Source organism: Malus domestica, chromosome 04 (assembly GCF_042453785.1).
Source record: "Malus domestica chromosome 04, GDT2T_hap1".
Lineage (NCBI taxonomy): Eukaryota > Viridiplantae > Streptophyta > Magnoliopsida > Rosales > Rosaceae > Malus > Malus domestica.
In genome coordinates this window covers 23,239,003-23,258,311 of record NC_091664.1, presented here as the reverse complement: position 1 = coordinate 23,258,311, position 19,309 = coordinate 23,239,003, and the positions used below count along the sequence as shown (strand labels likewise).

Here is a 19,309-nt window from a genome sequence, read left to right as displayed (position 1 = left end):
ACTGATCGCGGAGGGGATTTTACTTCACAAGAATTCACTCACTTCTGTGATGAGAATGATATTCAAAGGCAATTAACAGCTGCATATACACCTCAACAGAACGGGGTCGCGGAGAGAAAGAATCACACTATCATGAATATGGTGCGCAACATGCTGTCAGAGAAACAAATTCCAAAGAAATTCTGGCCTGAGGCAGTAAACTGGATAGTGCACGTTTTAAATAGAAGTCCAACACTTGCCGTAAGGAGCAAGACTCCCGAAGAAGCCTGGAGTGGTCACGAGCCTTCAGTAAGTCATTTTAAGGTTTTTGGATGCATCTCACATGTCCATATACCTGATAGCAAGAGAGTCAAGCTTGATGCCAAAAGTCTGAAATGTATACTACTTGGAGTAAGTGAAGAATCTAAAGCCTATAGATTATTTGATGTCGTTGCTTAAAAAATAATTGTAAGTCGAGACGTGGTGTTTGAAGAAAACCAAAGGTGGAACTGGGATGACAGTCACAAGGAAACTATCTTGGCGGATCTGGAATGGGAGGAAGAAGAAGAACAAGGTACAAATGAAAGTCTTGGCAAAGAAAGTGATGAACAAGAAAGCATAGGGTCAGTTCAAGGTGACTCATTCGAAGAAAGAGAGTCTTCAATTGACGGGAACACTTTTCATGCTAGACGAAGTTGAAGACCACCAACGTGGATGCAGGATTATGTAAGTGGTCAGGGCCTGTCTGATGAAGAACACGGCGATATGGTTCATCTAGCCTTATTTTCTAACAGTGATCCCTTGACGTACGAGGAAGCAGTAAAGAGTGACAAATGGAGACATGCCATGGATGTAGAGATCAAAGCTATCGTGAAGAATAACACATGGGAACTCGTTGAACTTCCACCTGGAGTAAAAACGATCGAAGTCAAATGGGTTTTTAAAACGAAGCTCAATGAAAATGGTGAAGTGGACAAATATAAGGCTCAACTTGTCGCGAAAGGGTATAGTCAAAAGTATGGTTTGGATACCATTCGAGCAGTCATCTCACTTGTTGCATGCAAGAGCTGGAACATCTACCAACTAGACGTTAAATCTGCATTTCTGCATGGAGAGATAGATGAGGAATTATTCATGGATCAACCACCAGGCTATGAACAATAGGGACAAGAAGGTAAGGTATATCGACTGAAGAAGGCGATGTATAGGCTCAAACAAGCCCTTCGAGCTTGGTACAGTCGAATAGAAACTTACTTTAGTAGGGAAGACTTTGAGAAATGTCCTTATGAGTACACCTTGTTCATTAAAATGGGCGATAAAGGTAAATTTTTGGTTATGTGCCTTTATGTTGATAATCTTATATTCACTGGTAATGATGAGACCATGTTTGAAAGCTTTAAACAATCCATGATGGATGAATTTGACATGACTGATCTTGGAAAGATGAGGTATTTCCTTGGGATTGAAGTTTTGCAAAGAGAGGATGGTATCTTTATCAATCAACGGAAGTATGCTCAGGAAGTTTTGGAGAGGTTTAGTATGGATCAGTGCAATCTGGTGCACAATCCGATTGTTCCTGGTTCTAAATTAACCAGGGATGAAAATGGAGTAAGAGTTGATGAGACATTATACAAACAAATAGTAGGAAGCCTCATGTATTTGACTGCCACTCGTCCTGATCTAATGTTTGTCGTGAGTTTGGTCAGCAGATATATGGAACGACCTACGGAACACATCTGCAAACAGCGAAAAGGGTAATACGGTATGTGAAAGGTACAGTCAGTTTTGGAGTGTTCTACAAAAAGGGAGGAACTGAAGAACTCGTTGGCTACACAGATAACGATTATGCTGGTGATTAGAATGATAGAAAGAGAACATCTGGTTATGTTTTTACTCTGAGTTCAGAAGCAGTTCCTTGGTCTTCAAAGAAACAACCAGTAGTCACTCTCTCAACTACCCAAGCTGAATTCATCGTTGCAGCATCTAATGCTTGTCAAGCTGTATGGTTAAGAAGAATCTTGGAGCAGCTTAATCATGGTCAATACAAACCAACGGTGATTCATTACGATAATGTTTCAGCAATTAAATTGTCAAAGAATCCAGTCATGCGTGGTCGAAGTAAACATATTGATGTACAATTTCATTTTCTTCGAAAATCTCGTCAAAGATGAAGTTGTTGAATTAGTGCAATGTTCAACTCAGGAGCAAATTGCAGATATCCTGACAAAACCACTAAGGCTCGAAGTGTTCGTGAAGATGCGTGATCTCATGAGTCTCTACGAATGTCCAGGGGTAAACTGAATGTTGATAGAATTCAGTTTAAGGGAGGATGTTAAAGTTGTTAAGATCTCCTAGCTGATAGGGTTAGGTTTTCCTTGTTTCTAGGTCGTAGTGGTTTGAAGCCATGCATAATAATCCGTAGTCTTAAGGGACATGTTATCTTCTGTTTTGGACTTAGTCTTTCTCCATGATTTTAGGGCTGTAAAGTCGTGGTTGTTATTTCCCATTCAGTTTGTTTTCAAGGCTATTTAATAGCCATGATTGTTTTCTAATTCAATAAGAAATATTTTCCCTGCATATTGAAGTTGTCGTGTTTTTGTTCCTGTCAAGCTCTTTGGCATTACACCTGGTTTTAACAACATCCTGGCAACCCAACTGAAGACACACCTGCACCGCAGCACGTAGTGCTGCAGCTTCAACCATTGCTGCTGAGCTAAACAGCAGCCCACCATCCCCTCCCGTAGCCACCCACAACCCAGCAAAGTCACGCAACACCCATCCAAAGCTACCAAGCACCATCACAATTGATTTTTAACACCCCAAAATCTAGCCTTCTCCACCGCACGGGTTGACCTGCAAAGCTGGCTGAATGGCATTGGCACGGTTCCAATACTCAAAGCGGTACCCTCTCATCATCATGAGCCACTCTAAATTCCAAAATTTGCATTCGAACCACATGAACCATCTCCATAGGGTTAACAAGGACCCCATTAAACACCATTTCATTCCGAGATTTCCAAATTCTCCATAGAACGAAAACACACTCCTGCAATTATTCTTCCCGCCGATCATTATCTCGAAACCTTGTACAGAGACTCCACCAATAGTCCATAAAATCCCTCCCAACAGTAATCCCCATATCTAATTGCAGGGAAGAACCATACCACAGCACCCGACTAAAGGCACATTCAAAAAACAAATGGTGTTCCGTTTCCTCTGCCTCACCAGACATCAAGCATAAACTATCCACATGCATCCGGCGGCGAATCAAATTAGCCCTTACAGCTAAGGAATTAGTACAGCAACGCCACACAAAAAATTTAAATTTATTTGGGACTAACAATCGCCAAATATCCCTCCAACATTGATCTCCTTCATCCCGGCGACTGCACACCAATCCCCTTCCTCCCAAGCTCCCCATTAGCCTGCATATCCATCGCAACTCCATACCCCGTACAAACAGTATAATCACCACTTGACGAATAATGCCAAATAATCCAATCCATGCACCCTGTCACACTATGAGGCAATTCGAGGATAATATTACTCTCCTTCGCATCAATGACATATGATTAGGGATGGGCAGTGGTTATGGCGGACGCGTAACTGTAATTATTTATCCATAACCGTTTATTCTCATACCCGTATAATCGTTTACCCGTTGGGTAATTGCCTAAACGGTTATACACATACTCATAAACGTTTATAAATGGTTAACCATACCCATAACCGTGTACCCATTTAACTGTAACCGTTTAGTACCCGTTTACCCATTTATCATTTTTTAACCCATTTATCCTTTCTTTTTTACCATTTACTGATTTTTCATCCGTCCCTGTGTTTTTTTAACAACTTGAAAATTAAAAAAGAAAAATTTGTCATAATTTTCTTTTTCTAACAATTAAACATCTTTATAGGTACATTCATCATACATTTCTGCATTTTAATTTTTTAAGTTCTTATACCATTCCAATAACTGAAATAATAGTTTATAAACGATATTTTTAACTGTTAATAATGAAGGTAATATAAAATTTGCTAAGTATTATTGGGTTACGAAAATTGTTAAAAGACAATATTCTTGGGTTATTTAACTCGGAATGTAAAGTATTAACATAATATATATAATGGACCATGAAATTTAAATTGGTTAAGGAAAACTATATTATATTAGCTACAGAAATCATGCACTATAGTCAATAGCATTGATCAAAGTTTTGTTCGATATGGAACATGGTTTGTGTTAATTATATATATATAAAATAAATGGGTAAACGGTTACTCGTTTATAACCGCGGTTAATACCCATAACCACCTATTTAAATTTCACGAGTAAACGGTTATATTCATAACCGTTTATTTATCTAAACGGTTACTCATAACCGTAACTGTAAAATTTAAATAGGCGAGTAACCGCGGTTACCCATAACCGATGGATATTTGCCTAACTCTAGTTGGGATCTTACTTTATAAGTGTGAGGCCGTGTAAACCAAGGGTCTTGACAAATGCGAATACTCTTCTCATCCCCCACCCGCCACCGTAAGCCTCTCTCCAAAACCTTCCTTCCCTGAAGAATACCCCTCCAACCCCAAGAAGACCATCTTCCCTCGTTGGCCTCCAAAAACGGTGGATCCGGAAAGTATTTAGCCTTTAGTATTTGGCCCAATAAGGTATCAGGATTAAGCATAATTCTCCACCCAATCTTTGCCAAATAAGCTAAAGTTGAAAGCCAGTAAATCTCGAAACCCAAGGCCACCGGTCTTCTTACTCCGCTTCATTTTCTGCCATGAAACCCAATGCATACCTCCTTTATCCTTATTTCCCCGCCACCAAAAATTAGATATAGCAGATTCCACCTCCCTACATAGTCCCACAGGAAGCTTAAAACACAACTTCGCATAATTTGGCAACGCCATAACCACTGCCTTAATAAGAACTTCCTTTCCAGCAGGAGAAAGAAACTGTTCAGCCCACCCATTAATCCTCCCCTCCAAAATCCGCATTAATCCCCAAATATTTACCACATTCATCCTTCCCCTGAATATTAGTACACATAGCAATTTCATTACATTTTCTGATAGTTCAAATTGCCACTACGAATTCATCCTTCCCCTGAACTTGGGTTAATGTGAGATGCAAAATGATAATTCAAATTGATACTTTTCTGATAGTTCACAGTTAATTTAGACTGGAAATGAAGTACTGATGATCAGGCATGTGGCCGAGGTTTCTTTTTACGAATTGTTATTAGCGAACGACGAGAGCTCGAAAAAAGCTGTAGGACCTCGAGGTGTAAAGCGAGGACTAAGCTATGAGGATGCAATTGAAGACCAATTGACAGTCAGCAGTGCTGAAACGACTTCTGAAGATACCACACCTGTTCATGAACACTTGAAGCAGCTGTCGGAAATAATAGACACCATTGAAGGTAGTCGCCCCGACTTGATCGGCCCAGTCAATCTCCTTAACCTCTTTGGTCCTCCTTCAGGTTCTAAATCTAAAGATGGTCGTAAAAAGGCCACTTGAGGAGTTATGCTGTTAAAAGAAGGATTAAGTATACTCACTGAAGCCAAACACCTGTTAACCGTTGTGGATGATTCAGAGGCCGAAAAGTGAATTACATTGATATCTCGACACTTGTTGATATGATGAGGCGGTATAAAATTTAGTTCCCCTAGTATTATTCTTGTTATCATATTAAATAGCAATAAATATTGTAGTTCATACAATATATATAAATGTCAGAATTTTTAATTTAATAAATCAGGAAACAATCCGTTTATTTTGCTTGCTAATTCATATATAAGCTAGTCTGTTCTAAGTTCAATTAGTTTGTTGAGTGAGTATCATATTTGCACAAGTGCATCATTAATTGTAGATATCGCGGGTTAATTACACCAACATCTCTTAAAGTTTATTGCATTTTCACAAAATTCCCTCACGATTGAGATACTACACTTACGGTCAGATCTGTTGTACAAGAGTAGTATCAAATCGATTGGAAACCAACTCAATATAACCGACATGAAATATACTAATTGAAATGCAAGAACAAAATAGAGAAGACAATATTTAACGAGATTTTTCAACGGTCAATGTAACTGGAGTACATCTTCGGAGCAAGAAGAGGTCTCCAATAATCCACTATTAACCAAATAGGAGGGTTTACAAAGTGTTTGGCAATCTTACAACCCAAAACTCCAATACACCTAATAGTTCTCACACGCTAAAAAAACAAATAGAAAAGAAAATATTGTGAATAATTTCCTTCCTATATAAAGCTTAAAGCTAATACTGTAATACAACAACTACAACGTTGATGGGTGGTTGCTAACAAAATGGGAACAGTAGCTCTTCTTCTCTTTCACAAATGGAGCTGTCAGCTCTTGCTATTTTTCTCTCTGCTGCTTAAACCAAAATTGGCAGTAGCTCCTTATATATACTCTGCCGAATAAAACCCTAGTACGGCCCCAATCGTGGGCTATTAAAAACCAAACATTGGGCTGGTGTGCTTATAACTTCAGGCCTCCACGGTGTTCTTCGACACCCCAACGCCTCTAGGTAATAACCAACTTGTTAAACCTTCAAATCTCTACCCTTTTCTGAAAATCCAGCTTTCAAAACTGGGACGGTGGGGAGGTTGAGATCGAGGTCGAGGTGGGAGCGGATGAAGCTGAGGGAGGTCGACGAAAATGGGGCGGGGTTGGTTGACAGGGAAGGTAATTGAAGGGGCAAGTCCAATTTTTTATTTATAATTTGTTTTTTAATTTACGTGGAGAAGTTTGATTGTCACATCAATAAAAATATGGACCTGCAGTTGTACACCATTGCTTAATAGTCAAATTAACGGTTTGATGCAACTAAAATACAAATTTGTCTTTGACATTGTCATGTTTTAATGATTGTATGGGTTGCAATTACATCCAAACTTGAAAGGATACAACATAATTTACCCAAGGAAGGCAAAGTAAACCATGAGCAGATGCGCAGCAAATACAAACCAAAAACCAACAATACTGCTGAGTAGAAATTTCGCATTGTGAAAAGAAAACACAAGAACTCATGCAGAAATATAAACCCAGCCCACCTAAACACCAAATTTGATATGCAAAGTTTTATCTGTGTTCCAAATTTAAGGTTAAATCCAAACAAAAGGTTCAATTTGATTGTGCCCTAACAGCATATCGAATGGGAGCCTTGTGGCCTAAACAAATTGATAATTTTTCCTCACAACTGGAAAAAATTAACTTCTAACCCAATCAAGTTTGCCTAGTCCAAATTGAAGCCTATGTAACATGCAAGTGTAAGACATATTCTGAAATCACAACAATAAGACATTAGGATCATGAATAAATCAAATCAATATAAAATAGAGATTAATTAATTATATTAAACTTATCTGTAGAATACGGAAGATATTGCAGATTTCTAGGTTGTCTTTTATTTCCAGTACTTCAATAATATCTCTCTGCTATATGAATAGGGTTTAGCGTATCTGAAAGATTAAGCGTATGGAAGCAGGGACTTAACCATAGTATTTATATCATTAGGGTTTAATCACAGCCAACCTATTATTGGTTGTGAAAGTCAAACTGTATCACTTAAGTGTTTAAGTCCCACCATGATACTATATCTTTGTAGTGAAATCCATCAGATTTCTTTAGGTCAATTGCAAAGGATAAGACTCCATAATCCTTATTTCATTAGGACTATCAGATTACTTAAGTTGTTAACAACTCAATAAACAAGTGGCCTACAACATAAGTAATCCAACACATCATTCATTGTCATTCACAACCTTACATTCTCCCACTTGAATGTCAATGATTTATCCTAACAAATAAGAACTCATGGTGATCACTGAGTCTTCATAAGTATGCAACAACCTTTCCTAGCAACCTGTAACTTTGAATTGAATGCAGAACCAAAGAACAACTTGGTATGTTCCTTGCACTCCAAGATCACATAAACATTCAACTTAAAGCACTTTGTTGCTAACAAAGTCATGGTCTCAAGAGCTAATAGTCAAAACATTAGCTCACAATAGTCGAACTGAAAATATATTTCAGTACAAAAGTAGTTCACAAAAGAACTCAACAACGTTGGTAACAACATCCAACTTTTCTGTTAATTTAGAATATGATAAGAAAACAAGTAAAATACAACATACTATTTACAAAATCAGGATCTCTTATTAAAACTTATGAACAAAACTTAAACAAAAAACTCTTAAAATATCAACCACTAACACTTCAAAATTTTAACACAAAAGGTAATCTCTTACTCCCACTAATTAAAAGAGACAAAATTATATAAATTATTATTACTCCCACTGATTAAGAGAGTAAAAAAAAAAACTTTGTAAAGGTCTACATAATGAAATAGATACCTTTCAAATACTCCCATTAGCAAAACATTAGTCATGGGATCTAAAACATAAAATTAATGAGCTCAGCATCTTTATTCTAGATATCTGTAGGGAAGTGATCTTTGTGACTGAAAAACTATACAAAATCATTTGGTCAGTTTTGTTCATCTAACATTGACAAAAATAGAAAACTTTAACTAAATGTTTTCTTACTGCATCAAAAACATATAATTCTAGAATCATCTTTAGACAAAAACTAATTATATTAGGTTTGCATAGCTAAAACATAAAATACAAGGGAAAACGTATATAGCTTCAACACTTTTGAGCATATGAAGTAAATGCAATCTTGTCAATTTCATGTTTCAATATACATTGATTTATAGTTGTATTGAATAAGAAAAAACTTTTGAGTAGATTAATTATTCATCAATAACATATAAATCACAAGTCCAATTTCTTGAACAACAAACAAGAATTAATAAGCAAAACACTTTTGAGCAGAATATACTCATCAACCCTTCTTGAATTTCCTACAAGATTAGTTGCAACTTGCATATATAAAATATAAACTAGCATGATAATGTACGTTTTATCTACCAAAACTATGACCATTAAAAGCATGCAAAATTGATGAGTGTGAAGCCCATAATACATTATTTCTCCCACTTGGGCAAACACTCAAAATTGCAAAATTAAACACTAGAGAAAGTGGTTTTCATATAACAAAATATAGGCTAGTTGAATCAATAAAGATAGTGTACACAATCCATTATATAATATAACATGGCAAATTTTTACAAAGTTTGAAGTTAGAAAAATCTATCAAAATTGTAATCCAATAGGACACGTTGCAAGGTATGCAAAACTCCATCAGTATTTCCCAAGCTCCACCAAAATTTCAGATTTAATCATAATTTAAATAAAACCAATTTACAATCTTTAATATGCTTAAAACACGAAAATTTCCTAAATAAATTTGTTGAGTCACAAAATTGTTGATTTGGACATAATAAACCAATCTATATGTATCAAAATTAGGATTATATAAGGAACAATATCTCAACATCATTAATTGATAAAAGTGACAAGCGATTAAGAAGACACATATGTGTTAAAGATTAGGTCATAAATTAAAATGAAACCTAATAAGAGAATCCAAACTTAAAATTTATGTTTTAATTCTAGACAAAGTCGGTTAAAGTAAACATATAGATATCTCAACAACATCAAATTTTCAACAATAATTTTAATCCAATTTAGAACTCACAGAAAATTAAGGAAAAAGATTGGCAAATTTACCTACTCATTCTCGATTTTGAAAGATTCATCATGGAAGTAGTCGAGTTGTGGAGGATCGAACCAACTCCAAATTGCATGATTGTTACACCTTTGGGCAGAAACTAATCATGCAAAGAAAATACCTGCATAGCTAGCCAAAACATAAAATACAAAACATACATATAGCTTCAACAGCTTTGGCCAGATGAATATATGTTAGAAGTACTTTATGATTTGCTATAATACTAATTTATAATTGGTGAGTGATTTCCTAAAATTCCCATTGGGACAAAAGTATTCACCATATAAATTAGAATTCTGATTTTTCAAAATAATCCTTTAGAACAGTATTAAATAACCATTTGGTTGGATATTCAATGATTCTCAAAAGATTCAATCAAACACAAAAGTATGTCGTTGTTGACGTTGAACAATAGAGTTCTCGAAAGAGGAAACATGGTTATTCAATTATTCGATAGGAACCAAAATGATCAATTAGTAAACCGATGCCACTTCCTAATTTTCTCTCAAAAGACAATTATCATCATAATCAGAATTGATGACCAAACAAAACATTGGTTTAAGCAAAACAAACCAATACATATTTCAATCAAAATTTAATCAGTGTTGTCTATAAAATTCATTAGTATTGATAATTGGCATAAAATAAGGACATATTGGAACCATAAACTTGTATAATAATTGGTACCAATAGATGTGCACAAATCAGTGAAATGATATCACAACAACAAGACATTAGGATCATGAATAAATCAAATCAATATAAAATAGAGATTAACTAATTATATTAAACTTATCTGTGGAATACGGAAGATATTGCAGATTTCTAGGTTGTCTTTTACTTCCAGTACTTCAATAATATCTCTCTGCTATATGAATAGGGTTTAGCGTATCTGAGAGATTAAGCATTTGGAAGCAGGGACTTAACCATAGTATTTATATCATTAGAGTTTAATCATAGCCAGCCTATTATTTGTGAAAGTCAAACCCTATCACTTAAGTGTTTAAGTCCCACCATGATACTATATCTTTGTAGTGAAATCCATCAGATTTCTTTAGGTCAATTGCAAAGGATAAGACTCCATAATCCTTATTTCATTAGGACCATCAGATTACTTAAGTTGTTAACAACTCAATAAACAAGTGACCTACAACATAAGTAATCCAACACATCATTCATTGTCATTCACAACCTTACAGCAAGGTCAAACTAGCCCGAACCGAAGTCTTGGGACTACGTGAAATCCATTTTAAGGTTAGAATCTTAGCCTCTAACCCCTCAACACTAGAACCACAAAAATATCAATAGGCCATATCATCGTTTTAAGGGGTCTCGAGCCCTTGCCCCAAGGCCAATAGGGAGCACAAGGTACTTCACATTGAAAGAGAATTTTCAGATGGTATTGAGAAAGAATGATTTTATCGCTTTGGATACACCTTGTCTAGAATTTGTGGTAAGCTGGAATCACAAATTAAATCAACAATTTGAACTATTATGTCTTAATATCTTGCAGAAACATTAACCATCTTTACAGAGTTTTTATCGCAAAATGCTTTGGTATTAGTTGGAGTAGAGTTGGGTTATTTAAACTCTTCTCTTCTCATAGATACAGTCAATGTGAGATATTTCAACACATGCTCAAACTATTGACCCATCCAATACAAATTTGCCTCCTTTGGATAACTTCTTTCACAAAAACTTCTTATAGGACGCCATTGAAATAAGTCACATACTTGCCCTAGGTCCTTGATGCATTTCTGATTTGTGATGCCTTGTTTTCCAAGTAAATTGCTATCGATCGAGCGGGAACGAATAAGACTCTTCATAAGTATGGATATGATGGAATGTGCTTTGTTGAAGCATAAAGTTTTATTCAGAATAATCTCCTAGTATTTTATAGTCCTCACATACCCTACCTCCATTTCTGAAATTTCTTTTTCTCTCCTTTCCTTTATCTTCTCCTCTTTCCTTTCCCTTATTCATCTCTAATGGGATGACCAAGCTGGACATAAAGATCATTCCTTTGTTAAGACCAGGTTGCTACTAAAGGGTCTATGTTGCAGGTATATGTATCTCAATTGATATTTGCTCATTAGACAAAAGTTTGCAACCAAACATGAAGATGAGATTCAGACGTACGACGTTATCATGCAACGAGATGATATGTCATTGTAATAGTATTTGAAACTGATCATACATATTATATAGAAACGGTAAAACACATCACAATACAGTGCATAACTGACTTCAAAATTGAAATACCGACCGTGACATCCCTTCACACGTAAACTTCTCAGTCGCTAAGAAGGTTAATCGAGCATGAGTCTCTTAGAGCGACCATGCATGATTCCATGTTCACAAGTAAAATGAAGGATAAAATACTAAGAAGTAAAGAATGGCACGTGATAGAGGAGAGTCCACGTGCAACCCATGTGAAAGTGGGGCGGGTCCACGCTCCATTCCCAAAACGGAATCTGAGGTCAATGGGAGCCATTAAAACATGTCCACATACAGCTCTTTAGATCATCAAGCCACGTGGAAACGAAAACCAGACAAGGCCCATAACGTTGCCGTTTTACAAGGCACTTTGGAAACATGCTAGTAATAATGGCAATTGAAAGCCATGAGGGACAACAAAATCTTACAATATCCCACTAAAGAATCTGAAAAACAGAAAGCGGAAAAGAAAAAAAAATTTATATAACGCAACAGTATATGAATTTAACAATCAAATTTGCATGGTTAAATTTTGACAATCTTAATCCAGTCGATGATATCGGGGTGAAAAACCCAAACCGATTAAGGAAAATGCCTAAAAGCATACATATTTATATATATTGATTTAATTAACGGATGCTTTGATAGGAATGGAATCATCACAACTCAACACACTATTTTATAACTAAGTTAACAAAAAAAATATAGAAAAAAATAATAAAAAGAAAAATCCAGCACACATGACATGTAGGGGGAAATATTACTACTTCCCCATGTATGGTACAAATATGAAGACCGAGAATTTTCTGACTGGTGAGGGGGAGGGTTTTGGAGGAATTGAAGATTTAGTGATGGGGAGGAGCTGCGGCTGCTAGTGGCGGTTTTGGAGGCTTGCACTGATAGCACTTGGCAAACAGCCCAAATGTGTCGACCTGTCTCACAAAGTTGGTCATGCTGGCCCAGCCACCGAACCCGAACCCAATCACCAGAACCCACACCACTATGAAGGAGTTGATTACGTACATGGCAGTCCAGCTTCGCAAAAAGAAAGGTGGCTTCTCTGCAGCATTCTGCAAAAGTACAGTAAAAAAATTAACCCAAATCGATAAACCTTGGTTTTTAATAAAGAGTCTGCTTGGCTTCTTACGGTTAAAAAGTTGTATGATCTCGTACTTTTGATTCTTATAGAATATGATTCTCACAACTCTCATACTCACATTACTACCTAAACAGTGTTAATTACGTGAATCAAACTCAGACAACCAGATTATTATATATGAGAATCAACTTTATATAATACTGTAAAAGATCTCAGACGAATAAGTCTTTCGAATAAGGATTTTTGGGTTTAGTTTAGAATCTTTGAAAATAATACTGTAAATACTAGATTCATTTTTCTTTCAAGTCTTTTCACTTGGACTAAAGTCAGCACCAAACTGACCTAACGGAGAGGAAAAAGAGGACAGAGAACCACTATGGATTTCATTGTCCGGAGCCTAAAGACCAAGCAATCCAGAATACTCAAATTGAATCGGACGTCCCCATCCAAATTCAAGAAAAAAAGACCTAATCAATCAAACAGCTCATCGGAAGGCAGAGGTACAACTCTCCCAACTGTAGCATATAACTAAACGAAAGGGACCGCCCACCTATCTCAATTCTTCTCCTAACATTTCCAAATCCAAGTATTAAATGATCTTTGTACACTTGCTGCCCCTCTCATCCCCACTGCAACTACTGAAATGTGGGTATCCCCATCGTGTGTCCTGGTGGAGGTGCCCACTCAAAACTACAATGACTAATATACCCCCTCTCAATCAAGATAACTACTAGTCGCCACTAGACAAACCACTTAATTATTCGCCTTGTGATAGTAGCACTACATAACAGTGACATTATAACCTAGGTTTACCGTGACATGATCAATCACGATATGTCATCAACTCACTGGAGGTAACTACAAGTGTTGCCACTAGACAGAGAACCTAATCACTCGCGCGTGATGGTACGACTACGTGACCTTACATGATAACCAAGGGTTACAAGTTCAACGGAATCCGAACTTGTCTGTGACAGTAACATAACGTGACATGACCAATTGGAGTTGCCATTAGGAGGATATATTTACCTGTCTGGCAGAGGCTTTTCTGTAGGTGAGCATATGAGCTAGAGATGGGATGATATAGACAGTGAAGCTAACCAAGAGAGCCCCAACGGCAGAGTTGATGGGCCCAAAGAAGGGGAAGATTATAGCCAAGAACCAAATTGGGATCACAACCGGAAGCCTAGCAAGTGCCCTCAAGCAAATGCTCTTTGTGTCATGCATGCCAATCACCTTCTCCCACACAAAGTACAATGGTGTACATGCAAACCCAAATGTTATAAACTGCAAAACAGTTAACCCCCCAAATAAAATAATGTCAGCTCAATGCAAGGCAAGTTATTTCCGTGCACCTTTTTTATATCCCCGCACACGCCTTTTTCTGGCCTTTGAATTGAAACCAAAGGATTGTAACAAACATGCATGTGCGGAAATCATTTTCTTTGAAGAATTAGTGTATGGAATGATTGAGGTCGAACCTGGTGGATGAGCATGAGTATGACGGCGGCGTCGCGCCAGCCGTTCTTGGGGAGGAGAGAGAAAGCGTTGGAGTGGTTGAGAAGCTCGTCACCAAAAGCCCAGTAGACAGAGGTAGCAGAAGGAATTGTTAGTGTGAAAACGTACAATGTGGCATACAAGTAAATGTACTTGAATTTCTGTGGCTTCCACATGGCATGCATAATTTCCCTGCAAAAATAAAAGTAAAAATCCCCCCACAATTCACTGATCAGATTCCCTTCACATTAAAAAGGATTCAGATTTCACTAATACTTTTACTCTAATTTTATTAATATTAAAAGGTCAACATGCACATAGGTGAACATAATTTTAAAAAATAAAAACCAAGAAAATTGACCAAAGGCCCCCCCAAGGTCACATCTTTCTATAGCTGTTATGCAACTAAATAATCAAATTTCCTAATCTCTATCTTAAAATAATACTATATGACAAATAACCAAAAACTTTGAAACATGATTGGTCACTTGAGCTAGTAGAACAGTGTGATCGACCAGTTAGTTGCCTTTAAGTTCGAATTTTCATTTTCTTTAATTAGACAGTTTAGAGTACTCAAATTCGAATATCCCTTTCCGTTAATTACAACCGTTTAAAACACCTTGTTGAACAATGGAGCATGGATTCTCTATTGGTAAAGTAGGTAGGGACCAATTAATTTCCGTTGCAATTTTCCTAGAGAAAATGGGGATTTGGGTTGGGGTGGGGGGTAAATAAAAAAGTTGTTTATCCAATAGCAAACCAAAAGATTAGATAGGATGATTTTGTCTGTGGATCTCGAAAACCGAGATGCCGGCAAAAGCTGCAGAGAGAAGCCGTGTAGAAACAAGTGAAACAGTAGGAGGGAAGGGTAAAAAAATAGGAGGAAAAAGCTTACACAGTAACAGCATGCCCACCGAACGTGTATAGTATGTTGGTGGCTCCGGTGAAATACAGCACTAGCTTTGTTGGAGCTGTGTGTGTCACACCTTCATCCTGCACAGCAATTTCACGAAAAAGCATATAACTTTCCCTTTTATTTTTACCAAAAACGTAAAGAGAAATAAAGCATTTTGTAAAGTTGGAAATAATAGTGACTTTTCTAAGACATTTGTTTGAGATACCGTTGTTCTAACATCTCAAACTAATGTAACGGTATCTCAAATCAATCATTAATTATACACATGATAATTCGTAATATGCTAGTAGTGCGTGATATGTTTTACCACTAACGTGCCATCACAGATGTCGTAAGTTTAGGCCAGCGATTTATTACCTGGCCATGAACAGCAGCTGCAATGGTCAAATACCAGGCTGTGTAAGTGGTCATTCCAAGTCCGAGAAAAGACCAAATCCGATAGTTATGGAAAGAAGGTATAAAAACTGTGGTGGCACAGCAAGCTCCGAAGATGTAGGTCCAGGTCCTCTTGTCCAAATTGTCATTGATGTAATATATGTTACTGCTCCCAGTCAAAAAACAGTAAAAATCAGACGAAACCCAGGTGAGATTTGCAGGATTTGACAGTAAAAAATATAGAGAAGTAAAAATAATCACCTGGCACAAGCAATAAGCTGGATGACAGATCCAAAGAGGAGGAAAGTGCAGTTGAAAGCAAGCCCCAAGGCTTTCCAGTAAGGGCCAAGTAACCCATCAAGAACTTCAAACCACTGCAACAAAAAACATGGAATTTTAAATTTGGTTCATTTTATCTCGCACACTTTCGCTTTAGTGGATACCACGACAAACCTGGATGACGTGGTTCTTGAAGTTAACGTTCTCTTTCTCCTTCCGGCTTCTGTACTCCATGTAGAGCACACTGATCAGATAAGCCGTCCAACTTCCGACGATTCCGTAAAAAATTTGCAGTAAGATTCCGGATAGTAACCCCAGCTGAGAGAACGAGTAGGGCAGTGTCAAAAGCACTTGTGCCACCTGCAAAAGCCAGAAGTTGTTAGAATCAGAAACTTTGTGAAACAACAAATCGAGAAAGTACTTTTTTGGACATGGGTTTACTTGATTGGAAGCGCAGCTGAACCAGGCGTCCCAGACAGAGCCGCCATGCCAGAGGAAGTTCTTAACATTAAACATGGAGGTGTTTTCCTCATCGTTTTCTTGGAGATGTTCTTCTTTTCCTTCATGGTCATTGGAGACTATTGCTTCCTCTGCTTGCTTCTGAGCCAACATTGTTCTCGAAACGCAACGTCTGAACTAAATCCTGGTAGATCTGAAACATACATAAGGACAGTAAATAAGACAAACAAAAAAGTTCAAAAGAAAATAAAATACTAAAATCAAAACGCACCCCCAGAAAACGAAAGCCAATAAGAACCCCAGATCCAAAAACCCAGAAGTAAATTCCTTCCAAAATTTAAAAAAGATTGGACCTTTCACAGAATTCAAGTACAAAAAAGAAAACCCGGATTACAAAATTTTGGTTAAAGTCCCATACCTTGCTTGAAATGTCACTTTCTCTCGATCTATGACTCTGCTCTTTTAGGCGGTGGAAATAGAGAGGGATTTGTAATTTATATGCAAGTTGATGAGGGAGTCTGGTTTTTTAAGAATTCTCCATTCAAAGAATTGGCAGAGAGATTGAGTGGCCTTAAATGCTTTTGAAATGATTTAACAACAAAATCTGCAGCTAAAGATCTCTCTCTTACTCTCTGTTTCTCTCTCTCTCTCTCTAGGTAGCTGCTGCTGCTGCTGCTGTGTAACTTGTGAAGAAAGCCAGACTTTAATGCGCCACCAATTTGGTCAGAGGGCCGAACACGAAGACGGCGAGGAGCCCTCAAAAGCAGGAAAAAAGCAAAAAAAATCACAATCACTTATGGAGTGCTTCAGAGGTGCTGGCAGAGGTTGAAGAAGAAAAGACCCTTTTCGCTCTTATTCTAGTAAATGCATATAAACTAAGCAATAAATATATATTTTGCTTTGGAATTCCTTTTTTTTCTTTCTCCTTTGGATTTAGAGAGAGAAACAGATGGAGAAGGAAGAGGAGAGAGAAAGTGTGTGAAAGGGGAGGGGTGAAAGAGACGAAGCTCCCCAATTCCCTGTATTCCAATAACGATTCGATTCTTGGGGTGACAGAGAATTTGGAGATCAAAGCGATGAAGCGAGTGAGACGTTGATCCGATCAGAGAGGACTGAGGGACTCCATTAAACAATGCACCTTCCCTTTTATAGGCTCCTGGAGAACCGCTTCAACGGCTGAGATATTCTAATCACTTTCACACCAAAAATAATACAAAAAAAAATAAAAAATTAAACTCGGTCTACTTTCACTTATTGCAATTCCTTTTTTTTTTTTTTTTTTTTTTGACAATGGGGCAAAAACCCGAAAGGAAATGAAAGATCACATAAGAATATCACGAGATCACGACATCCAAATTATATATGCAACTAGTAACTGACGACAAAAAAGATGTTCCTAATGAAGAAAAGCATGCGTTCGCAGGGGCTTTATGGAGGAAACCATCTTGTCCCGAAACCAATCTTTCAGGTAGGTAACAATAACAGATTTTGGATCATTATGGAGAGCAATATCCTGTTCAAAAATACTTTTGTTTCGCTAGTGCTACAAAAACGAGCAAGTGATTCAAAAAATAAGTCTCCATTCCAAACTATCGAAGACTAAAATTTTGGAAGAGATATTGTTTTGGAACCAATTAGTAGTACATGCACCAATCAAAAATTGATCAAGAACAGGGAAACCTCTCCAAACTTTAGCAGCAAATGAGCAAACTATAAGGATGTGAATAATTGATTCAAAATAACAACCATCACATTCACCACATGAAGAATCTGTAGGCAACCTCATCTATCTCGTTGAGCATGGTCAATAATTTGTCTAGCAACATAAGCCAAAGAAAAGAGAGCACTTTAGGAGAAAAATGCAACTCCCAGATAAAGCTTCATCGTCACTTGGTATTCATATTAGCGCTTAGGTCCAACACATAGGCAAACTTCACAGTAAAGTTATCATCGCTAGTTTATCTTATATACACTTGTCTGATGAGCCACCAATACTATCCACAAGAATATTGACAGTTTTATACACAATTATTTTGGGAAGGAAATGGAGCAAACTTGATGCATCCCAATTCTCACCATAGCAAAAACCAGCCACAGACGACGTAAGCATAGTTGGCAACAGTAGTGGAAGATAAAATTTTAGAAGAGACCTACAATTTGACCAATGGTCAGTCCAAAATTTAATATTCTCATAGATCCAATACGCGAAAGCAAACATTTTTTCAACGACGGAGCAACATCAATGAAGCCTTTCTAAGTACTCGAAGCGCACTTCCACAAAGCAATATGAAACAAATGTTTATTCCCTCATGCTAGATATTTATCACATAACGTATGCACCCAAAGTCTATCATCCTGTTGAATCACCCTCCAAGAATTCTTAGCAAGCAAGACAGAGTTCATACTACGCATATTTCTATTAAGCTGATCAAGTTGATCACATGTGGAAGCAACTGGAAACTTGACAGTTTGCATAGCATTTCCCGAAAGAGAAGAAGTAACAGCTTGAACCAAATTAGTTCACCCTGCTAGTGAGAGTGTGAGCTTTCTAAGCAGCAACTCTTCTTGGATCCGTTCTACCAAGGATTGGCTTTGGATATCAGCAACTTATAGTCTTGGATACCCATCAAGACCAGGGGCTTTAGTAGCTCCAATGGAAAACAGACTATTTCGAATTCTGATATCCGTAATTTCACCTTCCAATCCATCGATATCTTCTTGAAGCATTGGAGGATTATCGCATAAATAATTACATTTCTAGGATGCAAATAGTACCACTTCAAATAATTGATAAAATAAAACAAAATGTATATAAA

General features: G+C 37.1%; 1 protein-coding gene across 1 annotated transcript; it reads right to left on the bottom strand.

The window, feature by feature from the left end:
• Positions 1-12,450: 12,450 nt before the first annotated feature.
• LOC103433653 (auxin transporter-like protein 2) lies at positions 12,451-17,717 on the bottom strand. Its single transcript, XM_029101245.2, has 9 exons — positions 16,912-17,717; positions 16,476-16,686; positions 16,209-16,394; positions 16,017-16,129; positions 15,738-15,921; positions 15,360-15,457; positions 14,449-14,656; positions 13,997-14,254; positions 12,451-12,938 (listed from the first exon to the last, which is right to left on the bottom strand). Exons 2-9 carry the CDS (start codon positions 16,644-16,646, stop codon positions 12,714-12,716), a joined length of 1,443 nt encoding a protein of 480 aa, XP_028957078.1. The 5' UTR covers positions 16,647-16,686; positions 16,912-17,717; the 3' UTR covers positions 12,451-12,713.
• Between the last annotated feature and the right edge of the window lie 1,592 nt (positions 17,718-19,309).